This window comes from Gavialis gangeticus, unplaced genomic scaffold (genome assembly GCF_001723915.1).
Source record: "Gavialis gangeticus isolate Ggan-Ray unplaced genomic scaffold, GavGan_comp1, whole genome shotgun sequence".
Lineage (NCBI taxonomy): Eukaryota > Metazoa > Chordata > Crocodylia > Gavialidae > Gavialis > Gavialis gangeticus.
In genome coordinates this window covers 75,685,545-75,699,607 of record NW_017729024.1, presented here as the reverse complement: position 1 = coordinate 75,699,607, position 14,063 = coordinate 75,685,545, and the positions used below count along the sequence as shown (strand labels likewise).

Sequence of the window (14,063 nt, the reverse complement as noted above, 5' to 3'; positions counted from 1 at the left end):
TGGGGGATGAGGGAGCAGGCATGACCCACAGAGAGTTGAGGGGGCAGGTGCAACCTGCAGAGGAAGGGGGGACAGGTGCGATCCATGGAGGGATGGGGGGGGCAGGCATGACCCACAGAGAGAAGGGAACAGGTGCAACCTGTACAGGAATGGGAGGGCCAGCTAGAGCCTGTGGGGGGTTGCTGGGGTCTAGCAGGGTTTGGCAGGATCAGAGGGATTCATGGAGTTAGTGGTGGGGATCTGGGGGGGACCAGGGAATATTGTCAGCACCCCACCCCCCTCCCATAAACCTACCCCCATCCCTCCTGTTCCTCCCCCCACTGGGACTTACTTGCTCAGCTCTGGCAGTGGTGAATGTCACTCTGGCAGCCCCTGGAGTGGCATGCAGGATGGAGGTTGAGAGGGGGAAGGGCTGGCTGGTCCTCAGGGAGGGTATGTGGCCAGGGGGCTAAAAATAGCCCAGTTCCAGGCCAGGGGTATGAGACGTACAGCCCCAGGGCTGGGGCCAATGGCTGGGCTTTCCCAGCCCTGGGGCCGTGCAGGGAACTGTACAGAAGTTCCATGCACTGGTCTAACCTAGATCAATTATGTTTGAGCATACATTGATGCAGTTCTATCTTGGACTGAACTTGGCCATTTGGAGACTGGTCTGTGTGCATGGAACTTCTGTACGATTAAGGGTTTAAATTAATTTCTGATCATTGAGACTTGTCGGAGTGTAAGGTCCAACCTGGGGTGAACTAAGTTACATCGGATGGCCATTTTGAACCTGATCTACCCTTCCCCTAGCCCCCGCCAAATGTTTGTACTTAGCCTCAGAGACCAACTGGTTCAGAGTGCCATTTTCATAGGCAACTATCTGCTTTGTATATCGGATGAAGTAGCTTGTTGGCTACAGAGCTTACACTATTGAAATCTTAGACACCATATACAGTTTAAAGAGAGGAGACAGAGTAGAATAATGGAAAAGCACCAAACTTACAATGTTTGGATGTGAGAGGCGAAGTAAAACTCCAATCTCAGTTCGCACAATTTTCTTGTCTACCTGGTTAAAAGAAAAATAAACATGAAAAGTTGACTGTTATACTCTTCTTATGAAAATCTAAATCTTTCTAGATTTCATATGAAAAACACTTCAAAATGTGATCAATATCGAACATAATATATGGTTCTCTCTTAACTGAAAGGTTTTTGTGGAAGAGGGCAAAATATTTTCCCCAGGGAGACATGCTAAAAACAAAATGGATGAAAGACAAGCCAGAAAAAGAATCTAGATATTATATTTTCTGTTTAAATTCAGTTCTTCTGTATTTCCATTTACCATAATGCACTTACATAGGGGAGGGATTCAGTCCAGCCTATTTCATAGAGGAGACACACCAGTCAGGCAGGAAAAGACTGCATGCCTTTTATGATATATTTTATTCTGTGCAGAATACAAAGGCCCCAAATCCTTCAACCACAGTCAGATTTACTTTAAGGTGTGACTTTCTTCAAACACAGATGTAGTTTATAGGTACGTCTTGTCACATTTGGGTACTGAAGTATGCAAAGGAAAAATAACCTGTCAATTTTTAAAACAAATTCTAAGATTTGTGGTTTTGTTGTTGTTAAAGTAACCAATATGCTTATAAAAAACCCATTTAAGTGACAGATACTTTCACAAGACAAAGAGCAATTCTGAATAAATATTAATCTTTAATATATTTCTTCAGTAGAACTTATCAATTCAATGTTGCTAACTAAATAAGAATCAGTGAGTTACTCATTAACTTCATCCAAATTGCTAACACCACTGAAGTTAAACACGAGTATTTATTTATATGTGGAAGATTCTGCCATCAAATGCATGCCACTATTCTTGTAACTGTTTCAGCGGTAATAAGTTTTCCATTTCCTGATAGCCTGTAGAAACATTTGGGATCCAGCTGTTCTATTCCTTGTGTACGTTCCTGTAACTTTAACCATCCAACAGGAAAGGATTTTTTAAAATTTGTTTTATGCAAGAATTTAACAGAATCCAAGGAAATTTACCCTGTAGGTTAGGAAATTGCTGGCTGAAGGCAAAAATAATTTATACTTGAGGTTCATGCTTTTAGTAAGAAACTACAGTCATGAGTATTGTGATTTTGGCTAGCAAACAGGTTACACAAATAACTGGGAAAAAATCTCCCTTTATAGAATCAGATTTCAGTTTTGAGAGAGAGAATACTGTGCTTAATCAAAATGTTTGGACTTTTTTTTAAACCTCTTTAATACAGGCAAACGTATTTCACTTCAGACTTTGTCATTTCTTTAAAAAAAAAAAAAGGCTACCCTGTTTTACAATCCTACGTGAAGAATATGATTGTACCTATACTCCTGTGCCCTAGTGGACCACTAAAATATGGGTGGAAGACAGAACTCTTTCTGGGATTGGGCCAACGCAGGACTCCCCCAGGAACTAACAGCCATCATGAATCTTATTGCTTTAAGCTCATGGCACAAGGTGTACTTCTTTGACCTTGTCTTTTCTGGCATAAATACTTGGAAACCTAGATACTTAAAATACAACTACAAGTGTACACACATATTTATTATATATGTGCACATGTGTGCATGCACACACACACAACAGATTAACAGGAATTAGGGAGATAACAGTAACCATGAAGCCAATTGAGTCTTTCAGCCCTGCCTGAATAGAAATGATGCTGCCTCTCCCATATACGAGTATGGGAAAGCAGAGCTAGAAGGGACCTCAGGGGGCCATCTAGTTCGGCCCCCAGCTCAAAGCAGGATCAGTGTGTGTATACATGCTGAAGAGTCTAGCTGGAAGAAGCACATCACAGAAATCAGTAAAAAACTATGCTAAGTGTATTATTTAGGCAGGCAGACAAGGTTCTTTGGGTGAATCTGATATCTTTTATTAGACCAACCTAAATAGTTGGAAAACAATTATTAAGCAAGCTTTTGGGTTCAAAAACCCTTTGTCAGGCTGAGGAAGTTTCAGCAGTTGGTGTGTGCTCTTCCTGAATGGAATGAAAAGTAAAGAAGCCAGAGGCAGGGGAGGATGCAAGGGGATTCAGTGGTACAGCTGTACCCTGCTTTCATTCCTGGTCCACCCAAACTTTAAAACCAATTGCCTACAGGAGCCCCAGCATTTCAATGCCGGTAGGGCTGAAAGAGTCAATTGACTTCATGGCCCATTGTCACCTCTTTAATTCATACTCATTCTCTCCACTCCACAGGTGTTAATGGCCCCTTATCCTTGTTAATGGTATCATTGTTCAAGCTATCCTATTTTCTGCAGTCGTGCTCTCTGTTAGTCCTTCCTGGTGATGTCTCTCTTCTATTTCATAGGCCTGCAGACTGTTTTTAGCTTTAGCTAAAAACCTTAACTCAGGTGTGATAATATTAATTCAGATGTAGAAAGACTGACAGTGAAGTACTGGAAGCACGCTCAAAACACTCAAGAGGTCTAGATTTCTTTTTTATGAATATGAACAGGAGACTTGCATTTAACTATAAAGACTACAGGGTTAATGTGACAATATGTTTTGACTATTCAATTTTTTGCCTAGTTTGTTGGGGTTTTTTTAATTTTATATATAAATCTAGCAAATTAGTACATATTCCAATAATTTTGCTTTTATCCGAAACTGAATAACATAGTACTAACTTCCCTAGCATTGTAATAAAGCATCTCATTTCTTTAACTGTAGAAAAGACTTGTTGTGTTACATGTGATGATGAACCATATCATCTACACCTTCCTTTTCAAAATTCTAGGTCTGTCCATGCATTTAGGTATGTTGACTCTGGGAGCATGCGAGTGCAGAAAGGCAGAAAAGGTAAAACTTGGCAGTGTACAAGAGAAAAACAAGAGCAATAATGTCTAATATTTGGAAGAAAATTGAGGGCAACTAGTCTCTGGATAAATTTACCATGGTTTCTTTTGGATTTATCATCTACTAAAAGCAAGACTGGATTTTGTTTTAAGATAGATGTTACATCTTACACAGATGTTACAGGCTTGATTTAGGAATTACTAAGTGAGTTTCTGTAGGTTCTCTTATGCAGGTGCTGAGACTAGATGAAAATAATGGTCCCTTCTGACCTTAAAATCTATAACATCACTTTATCTAAGCTGTTTTTGTACAAAGAAGTGAACTGAATGGCCATTACAGTCCTGTATAAATTGTCAGGTACTGTGAAGTCAGACACGTGACTTTCAGCACATCATATACCTTTTCTGGATTGACTGGTAAGGGAATTAATAGCAAGGAACTGGAACTGCAAATAGAACTAGTTAGGAATTTTCTAGTAAAATGGTTTGAGATGGACACATCAATCTGTTGAAACTAAAATTTTTCGTGGGAACATATGTACCAGTTTCAAAAGGGTGGAATGTCTGGTCTGCAGGAAAGAGAGAGACTCTTCCCAGTTCAAACCAGATACTTGAACCTCAAGTTTTCTCATATCCCATAGGATTGCGCCAGGCTGTTGGCTTCTGGGGTGACTGTCTCTCAATCTCTCCTGTTGGTGCTGTTCACCTTTTAAAAAATAATTAAATTTTCATTTAATAAAACCACCAGAGAAGCTGACTCTACAGTCCAGTGATTGAAGCATTCACCTGTGACACAGAAGACTGAACTAGGCAGTGCAAAGACTTGAATGTGGATCTTTCACATCCTAGGCAATTACCTTAACCTGCTGGGAGGATCTGAGTAGGATTTCATATTCCAGTCACACAATGACCTTGGTTTTACCAGTAGAGCAATGGTTCCTAAACTGTAGGTTGTGACCCCTAATGCAACATCAGTGGATGGGGTCATGGGGGTGGAGGGCTGTGGCTTGGGCATGAGCGGTCATGCTGAGGAAATGGGGCCATAAATGGGGTCATGCTGAGGAAAAGTTTGGGAAGCACTGCAATAGAGAATTTTTTTTTAATCTCCTATTTTTTTTACATTATGAGAACCATTTCCTGCACGGCTTTCTTTAAACACTTACTATGAACACCGTTCTGCAAAACTCCAGAACGTGTGCTGATGTATGAGGATTGCTTGTGTGAGTAAATATTTACAGAATCAGGCCTTAAAACCTTGATTCAATTCCTTCCAGCCAGAACAGTTTCAGAAGATTAGAGACCGATTAATTCTAGACCTGTTTTCACAGTCCTTGTAAAATGTCTATTTGTGTCATTAGGTATCAAGAAAATGAAATGAAAAGAAAATATTGCACTGGCAGCTATTCCCCTATTAATCCCCCATGAAGCCTAATTAAATGTGTCAATCTACCTTCTCTTCATAGATTCATAGATTGCGAGGCTGGAAGGGACCTCGGAAGATCATCGGGTCCAGCCCCCTGTACCAGGCAGGAAAGAAAACTGGGGTTAGGTGACCCTAGCAAGGTGACTGTCTAGTCTCCTCTTGAAGGTTTCCAGGGTAGGTGATTGCCCCACCTCTGAAGGGAGCTTATTCTTGTGTGCTGGAAGTACAAACTGAACACCGTACAGCTCATTTTCTCTATTTCTTATGCATTGAGACTATCTAGGAATATACACACAATAAGATTTTCCAAATTCTAAAGAAGGTTTAGACCTTCTTTCAGAACTACATTGGTATTGCTGGAGTATGATAATAGTTTTAAGGAAAAGGACCCTGAATTTATCCAGCTGATAGAACCAAACTGAGAAAGGAAGGAAAGTCAAGTGAGTTGGGAGCTACCCCTAGGTTCTGTTTCAATTTCCTGTTTTGGGAGAAATTTACTGTATGAACTTTGTCATGTCACTGAAACAGAGAACCTGTGTTCTCCATCTCACATAGAGATAATAATACTTCCATACCTCCTGCCATGTTTTGAGAATAAAGACATCTCAAGATTCTGTGGTTCTTAGATATTCTGGTAATGGAAGCTATATAGGTAGCAGATACTTAACATTTTATAAACAGCCTGGAAAACTATAATAAAATAGCTATTTGGATAAATCTTAAAAGAGAATTGTGCAAATTTAGGTGTTTTTCTTATAGTAAGAGCATCAACATACATAGCTGTCTCATTAGTGAGCTCTTACATTCATTTTCTTACCAACTTCCATGTAAAGTATCACTTACACCACCAGATATATCACCACTTAATTTGGCCCAGCTACTTCCTTGAGAGATGCATCTACTTACATCAGGTCTCAATTCAGTTTCATGCATTTATACTACAAACAAGCCAGTGATTGGCATTTGTTAGGATAAAAGTCACAGTTTTTCATTTCCCCCTCTAAAAGGCCCTGCCACATATTCAAATTAAAGCTGGACAGAAAACAGCTATGAAGTTGTTACACAATAAGCACTAACTTTGTAGTTGGCTGGCTCTTTTTATAGCTGGATGGACATTGTTATGGAGTGATAATTACTTTGCCTGTGTGGCCAGTCTAAATTTATTGTGCAATTAACTAGTTAATTCAGTGTTAATTACTTTGCACCTGTGACCAGTCATACTTTGCAGGTGTGATCCAAACTCAGGTGTGTTACCTTCCCCTGTGCCTGCTCCTGGGCTGGCAAGGAACACCAGAAAGACCAGACAGCAACGAGGAACCAGCCCACAGTTAATGCTGTCCTGTGCTAAGTCCAGCTGGAGTGGACAGGAATAGCTCAGGAGATCCACCCAGCCCCTGTCCTGAGGACAGCCAGAGACAGCAGCAGCAGTGGGTGATAAAGTGGGGCAAAGAGGGAAAGAAGAGGAGAAGGCAGCAGGAGATGCTTACTTGCTTTGGGGACTTAAAAAAAGTCCTCAGCTGCTCTTCCCTTGGCGTGGTCAACTGAAAGGGGGAGGAAGGGTGTCTGTGCCACTGTACTCCCCTGGATTTGTGCAAACCCAGTATCTGCCCAAAAAGGTTTTGCAAAAGTAGAAGAACTCTCTGCCCACATGCACTTTACATACTCGATATATGCATCAGCTGTAACCACTGTGCTTAGTCTCATTCAGTACAATGAAGGGTTGCAGAGTGTTACCTACATGAGTAAATTCCTTTCACTAAGAATAAAGCCTGCAGAATCAGGATTTGCTTGAAGTAGGAAAATCAGTGTTAGCAGGCAGCAGTTCACTGGTTTTCATTAATTTAGTGATTATCTTTGGATGATGAGATTTTCCTATGATTTTAATCTACACTAAGAGGAACAGAGTATATTTCTGTTTAGTAATTTTCATCCAAATTATGTGTTCTCTAAGCACAAAATTCCTCTTCTAAATGAAAAAGCTGCTGTAATTATGAATGCTGATTTAGATGATTATTGATGCTGCAACTAAACTAACTTTTTGCCATCTCCAAGGCTTATATTTCAGGACAGGTCAATATCAAATCAAAAGACATTTGTTGGGATGGGTGTAATGGCCAGAATTCTACTCTGCTGAATTGGCATGTGCACTTTAATTTGTGAAGTGGTTTCTCAGGCCAGCCTGAGTTGGTTACAAGTTAGTTCCTCACTACGGACCTTTGGCAAAAAATTTCCAGTAAACACAGATATACCTTAAAGCAAAGCTCCTATGTAGCCTGTAATTATCCATATCAACATTTGCATATTTCCATGGTTTATCCATGAAGACATTATGCAGAATGCTAAACTACCAAAAGTCAATCAATAGGCAGACATGGCTATGAGGAGTAACATGACACTATACAATAGGTCAGGGGTGTTTAACTCCTGGCCTGTAGACCTAATCTAACTCTCAGCATTGTGTCATCCATGGCTTTGTATGCTAAATCAGATGTGGAGGGTGAGAAGGGGCCAATCCCAGCATATGGGACTGGGAGATGATGCAGGGTGCCTGGATCCTGGTTTGGGCATGTAAGACAAGGCAGGGGCAGCACAGGGACCCAGAGCCTGATCTCAGCATGCAGGACCAGGCAAAAGCGGAGTGCAGCCCAATCCCAAATGGCAGAGATGGGGCGGTGCTCTGGGGCCTGATCCTGGTATGCAGAGTTTAGTCCCACAAGACTGGCCCTGTGTCCCTTATCTGGCCTACAGGACCAAAAGATTGAACACCATTACATTAGATATACATTGCATTAGTACTCGTATTCTGCTGAAAACTTACCATATGCTAGGCCCTATCCACAGAAACAGATTACAAGATAAGCTATGTCTGAATGGTATACACAAATATACAATCAAAATATTGTATATCTACAATTCTTCCATATACAGTGGCTAGGTTGAGAATCGCATGCTGAGAAGAATGTAATTGATACAAAAAAAATATTTTATGCCTTTTCCCTTTCTCTCATCCTCTGGTTATTGCTTGTCTTCTCAGATGGTGAATTCTTTTGGGCAGGGCTTGGCTCTTCATGTATGTCTAGATCAGTGATACACAACTAGGGTGTCACTGTGCACCTTTGAAGAGTGCTACCAGGAGAGAGAGAGAGAGGCAAGACATGCTTGAAGATTTAGATGATTATTTCATCATTTAGATGAAAGTGCAGGCTCTTTCCTGCCACCTGCTTCTCCTCCTTCCCAGTCCCCCTTGAAACAAGTGAGCACTATTAATAAATTAGTTTCTGGAATTGGGTGCTGCTCAGTTCACAAAAGTTATGGAGTGGTGCCTCAAGCCTAAAACAGTTGAGAACTACTGGTCTAGAGAGACTGCAGTATACCCTGAGAATTACTGCAACATAAAATATTAATTTTAATGCATGTCAAGGATTTGTCTATCAAGTGACCTTTGTAGCAGCATCACTAGGGTGAAGCAACCATGCCAGTTGCTCCAGGTGCTGACTTGGGGGAAGAGGAGGAGGCAGGGAAGGGTAATATTAGCTGCTGTTGCAGATGCATAATCACGCCAGTGGCACATGTGGTTGAATAAAGTTAAGAATTTATATTTAGGCACCTGAATAAAAGTGGCCTTGCTTCCAGAGGTGCTGAGCACCCTGCATCTGCTACCATTCATCATCTCTCCATTTATGTGTTTACATGTTAATTGCACTTGTACTTTGTTATTCCACAACTGAATATTCATGTCCACTTCGGGAAAAAAGCTACACACTGTGCTGAACAAAAGTTGCAGCTGCATTACTGGATACCTTGAATGAATGAATGTCTGTAGTCTCCATCTACCTGCTGGGAATGCTCCACCAGACATCAGGAAAGTAGCAGCAAGCCTAACAGAACATACCCGGCAGATTGAAAACACAAGGTAGCTGCTACATGGCCACATTGCAGCTCCCAGTAGACTAAAATCACTGAAAAGTTTGCCCTCTACAATGCAGCCACTGGATGAAACACCAACAGGCATATGAATAAAAATGTAGCAGTCATGACTAGAGATGACTCAGGAGGGTGTTAGGATGAATATCAAAACTGCCAAACATCTCCCAGCAGGTGCAGAGCTTGATTGGCCAACATGGAGAATCTCTGCTTGAACTTCCCTCAAACAGGGGTTGGTGAGATGAAAGTTAACATGCAACTGTGGGGATACTCCAATGATACAGAAACCACGTGCAAATATGGAGGTAACTTTCAGATTATAGAACACCTACTGCCCTGCTCACATATGGGGGAACCATATACCAAGAAGGACCTTGCTAAGGCTACAAATTGAGCACTAGTATGCACCTGTTTCTGGACCCAAATTAGAACACAGTGACAGGACATGAAAAGAAGAGATGTAACAATTTGAAAATGCTGGTCTTTGTAACATGATCTTGAAATTGTATCGGTGGGTACTGCTAGCTGCCAAAGCTGCTTCTCTCTAAACATAAGCAACTCTGAGAGAGAGTAAATTGCAAGCTGTAAACAAATTAATCTTGGGTTTTTCCTCAACTACTGTACCACAGTATAATTTTGCACCTCAAAGAAGTCTCACACATGTCTCCAACATAACCAAACATTATATTAAACCAAACAATTCAAGTCATAGATTTAAATTTCTCTGCATCTGTGGGGTGCATGCTGGGACTGGTTATTGTCTTGACATTACACTCTACTAAAATAGTTCCTAAGAAATAATACATGTTGTTCTGTGATAATGTGGTAACTACACTATAACTCAACAGTCCTTTGTACTTTGTGTTGTCAATGTTTCTGCTAATTACCACCTTAAAGTCTTGTTATTACTTTGGCTACTTATCTTTGAAGATAGTTGGTTTGAAAAATTAAAAACCATGCTAAATTGTTTTGTGGTCCACTAATTTTCTGAAAGTCATTACTCTAGACTAGAACATAAATGAGATATTTCTCTGTCTCCCTATACCAAAGTCACTTTTGTCTTTATAGATAAATTAAAGGTTGCTAAAGAACATGCTAACCAATTAATAGAAATAACTTTCTATTAAGCTCTTTTGGCACAGTGTTTTCAAATAGCACAACACATTACGAACTGATTTATTTTTCTTAATCAAGTCTTAAGCTGAAGCAAACATTTGTAGGTGCTACCTACAGATACAGGTGAAAAGTAGGTGTAAAAATTTAGGTAACCTTACTAAAATATTTAAGTTATTAATAAGACAGGAACTGAGCATGTGGTCCACATGAGATCCTATTAGATTGGAAAAGAGGAGTATTCATATGTACAAACTGAATTTAGAAGTCTCCCAAACACTCCATCAATGAATAGTTACTAGGACTTCCATTAGGTTCCTCTGCAAAAATTTCAGAACGAAAATCTGCAAGTGGCTATAGCACGATTCCAAAAGGCTCTCAGGCAAGGTAAAGAAAAAAAAGTCTACAAAAGAGCTAAGACTTCCCAAAGATTTATATTTTCAATGAGAAATAATGTACAGATTGAAATGTTAGATATGTATAATTAATTCAAGTAGCTGCTAATTAGGGTACTAGAAGAACATATTCATTAATACTAACAGTTTTTACCTGATTACAGAACATGTATATAGCACAGTAGGTTTTAATGCTTCACAAACAGACTCCAATTCTTCAAATTGCTTGTTTGTTGCCTGATGCCTGAGAGCCCACTAGAAACAGTGTCAAGCAAGCTAAGAAGTACAGCTATAGACAGGACCATGCTTTGTGCCAAAACAGGCCATGTTTAAATAAGACAAAACAGAAGAACACAAAACAAGTCTCCTGAAATCTGCACTCTGGCGCAAGTACAAAGATTATTAATGATAAGATATGAGGCAGGGGTGTTTGAAGATGTGGTTTTTACAAAGGTATCAGAAGTAGGAAAGCAGGAATTTGGTAGATCAGAATTCAAAGAATGGTCTAGACCTTGGGAACAACAATAATGGGAAAATCTAATTAAGATGGCAATAATTGGAAGTCCTTAATAGTAGTATAAGGCATGAGAAAGGGAACAGGAAAAAAGTAGAAGTGAAAAAGTGGAATAAATGGAAAGAAAAAGGGAAAGAAAGAAAAGACAGAATGTAATGAGTGATTTTAGGTGGAGAGGAGAAGATATTGAGAGACTTCTTGTATTCGCCAACAAAGACAGACATAGAGAAAAAGGATTAGGAAGAACGATGAAAAGTTCTATATTTTCTGAGAATTTGTGTGTGTGAGAGAGCAGCTAGATATTGAGGAAAAGTCAGAGAGGCAACTGGAGCCACAATAGTGTACGGAAGGGAATAGTACGGGAAAGTAATAGGGGTATGCAAAATGGGCCATATTCGATTCAGCTTCAGCCCAAATTGGGGGGGCAGTGATTCAATTCATTGATTCAGCGTACTGTCCCAATTTGATTCAGCCTAATCTGAATCTGAAGATTTGATGCTGATTCAGAGAATCAGCAATTTGGCCATAGACACAGCTTTAATACAATTTGGCCATAGACACAGCTTTCTACATACCTTGAGGTAGCAGGCGCAGCTTGTGAACACTGAGATGGTGGGGCAGATGGAGCATCCCAGAGGGCGGGAGGGGGAGGGTCTCTGCATGCTCAGCAGCAGACCCAGAAGTGGACTGGAAGTACTTCTGGTCCACTTCCAGGTCTGCTACCAAGCTTGCGGGGTGCCCTCCCGTACCCCACCTAGCGTGGCGATCGGCCACAGCGGAACCCTAGGTGCCCCCCCCCCGTCCCCCCAGACCCAAGAAGCAACAGTCACCAAGCTGGGTGGCAGGGGGTCCTCTGCGTGCTCCACAGCGGACCTGGAAGTGGACTGGAAGTGCTGCTAGCCCACTTCTGGGTCTGCTGCTGAGTGTGCTGGGGACACTCCATCTAACCCACCATCTCAGCATTCACAAGTTGCCTGGTACCTCAAGGTATGTAGAAAAAACATTTAAAGCTGTGCCTATGTCCGCATCATTGAATCTCTCCGAATCGATTTGGAGGGTTTCGATTCAATTTGGAGAGATTAAAGGGTCTCCTGATTCGATTCGGAGATTTGGCCACTGAATCGGGACAAATATCCGCCAAATTGAATCAGCGACCAAAGCTTTGCACAGCCGTAATATGGAGGTGCAAATCATAATTAATCATGGGGGAAGATGAGGTAGGCAACAAATAGGTTGTCATCTTCTTTCTCTGATTACACACTACAAGAAAACTCTATACCAGCTAAAGGCATGGGAAAGAATTTTGGAAAATTAAAGCTGAAGATGGAAAAGTGATCAGCAAATTATGGGAATATCAGATGGTCACAGGGTCATGCAAGCCAAGGAAAGAGAGAGCAGAGATGAAGATAGAAATGAGCAGTGTCAAAAGTAGCAAACAGATTAGAAAGAATAAGAGTATAGAAGTACTCCTGAGATTTAGCTAGGAAAGTGTCGTAAGTAACTTGGCAAGAGCTCTGTATATGACACAGAAGGTGCATCTACACAAGATGCTACTGCACAGTGGTTACTGAGCATATATTTAGTACTTGTACAATCCAGTACTAAATAAATGCACAGTAACTGGAGTTACTGCACGGTAGTGCTGGCAAATGCCTTTTAAGTGACACCACTGCACAGTAGCCTAATAATACTGTGCCAGAAGCATATGAGCACTGTTGGTGCTGTGACATGGTACTACACAGTATTATTCAGCTACCCTGTAGTCAACATTTTGTGTAGATGCACCTATGGAGTATAAGACACCAATTCAAGAGTTGAAGAAAAGAGAATCAAGGCAGTGAGAGTAAAAGAGCACATTTGTTCATTGTTACCTTCTAATACTGGTAGTTCTGCATGTTTAATTATTGAAAAAAAATGTTTGTAAAAGATAAAGAAATGTAATAAAGCATTAAGGATTATTTCTTCTATCACATAGATTAGCATAAAATACTGAACATACAATAAGTAAGCTTGTATTTAAAAACATGGCAGTTGTCTGACATGGTACCCACACTTTTTAAAAAATCAAAATCAAACTGATAGTGATTTTTGGTGGTACTTCAACAAGTGTACTCAAAAAAAGCTCCCAGTTTGGAAACATCGATGAACTTGAAGGGCTAAATTAAGAGCGCTAATTTATTTCTCAGTGCACACCTCTCACTCATGTTTACAAATGATGAGCTCTCAATAGTTGTGAGAAGCCATCAAAGCTTGCTGTTTTCCATCACGAATGTTTTATCATTATGTGACCACAAAAGAACTTCCCAATGCCTTGTACCATGGTAAAAGTACTTGTTTCTACTGAATATACCTTGCCTACTATATCCTAGAATTGTATTCGCTTTTTACATGGCAGCATAATACTGGTAGTTCATCCTACATCCAACTTGGGCACCCAGGTTCTGCTCTTGCCATTAGCATATGGAGCCTCTTATAGTAATACCTGCATCCCACATCCCACCCATAATTTCTTTTTAGAACTGATTGTAATTTCCCATTGGAATGTTTTTTTCTGATGGAAAATTAACTTCTGCAAATTGATGTTTCCTGCAGAAAAAAATTCAGTGATGCTGGGTAATTTTGATTTCCATTAGGAAATCATTCTGAGCTCTGTGTCTCCCCAGCTCCTTTGGCAGCCTTCTTGTAAGACTGTTTAGGAGCCTGGATTTCCAGCTTCCCCAGCTGTGGGGCAGGCAGTCCCTCCATGCAGACTGTTTTGGAGCTGGGACAGTTACAGCTTATAAATTCCAAATGACAATTCAAAATTTGGACTTTCTTTTCAGTTCTAACAATTTTTGGTAGAACAGAAAGTCCAGGTTCTGGCCA

The 14,063-nt window shown here is 40.5% G+C and overlaps 1 protein-coding gene across 1 annotated transcript in view; it reads right to left on the bottom strand.

Moving 5' to 3' along the window:
• CAMK4 (calcium/calmodulin dependent protein kinase IV) overlaps positions 1-14,063 on the bottom strand; it is a 259,172-nt gene that overhangs the window by 214,167 nt on the left and 30,942 nt on the right. The window contains exon 3 of the mRNA XM_019518220.1: positions 983-1,045. Within this exon, the coding sequence (XP_019373765.1) occupies positions 983-1,045 (63 nt within the window). The remainder of the gene's footprint in view (positions 1-982; positions 1,046-14,063) is intronic.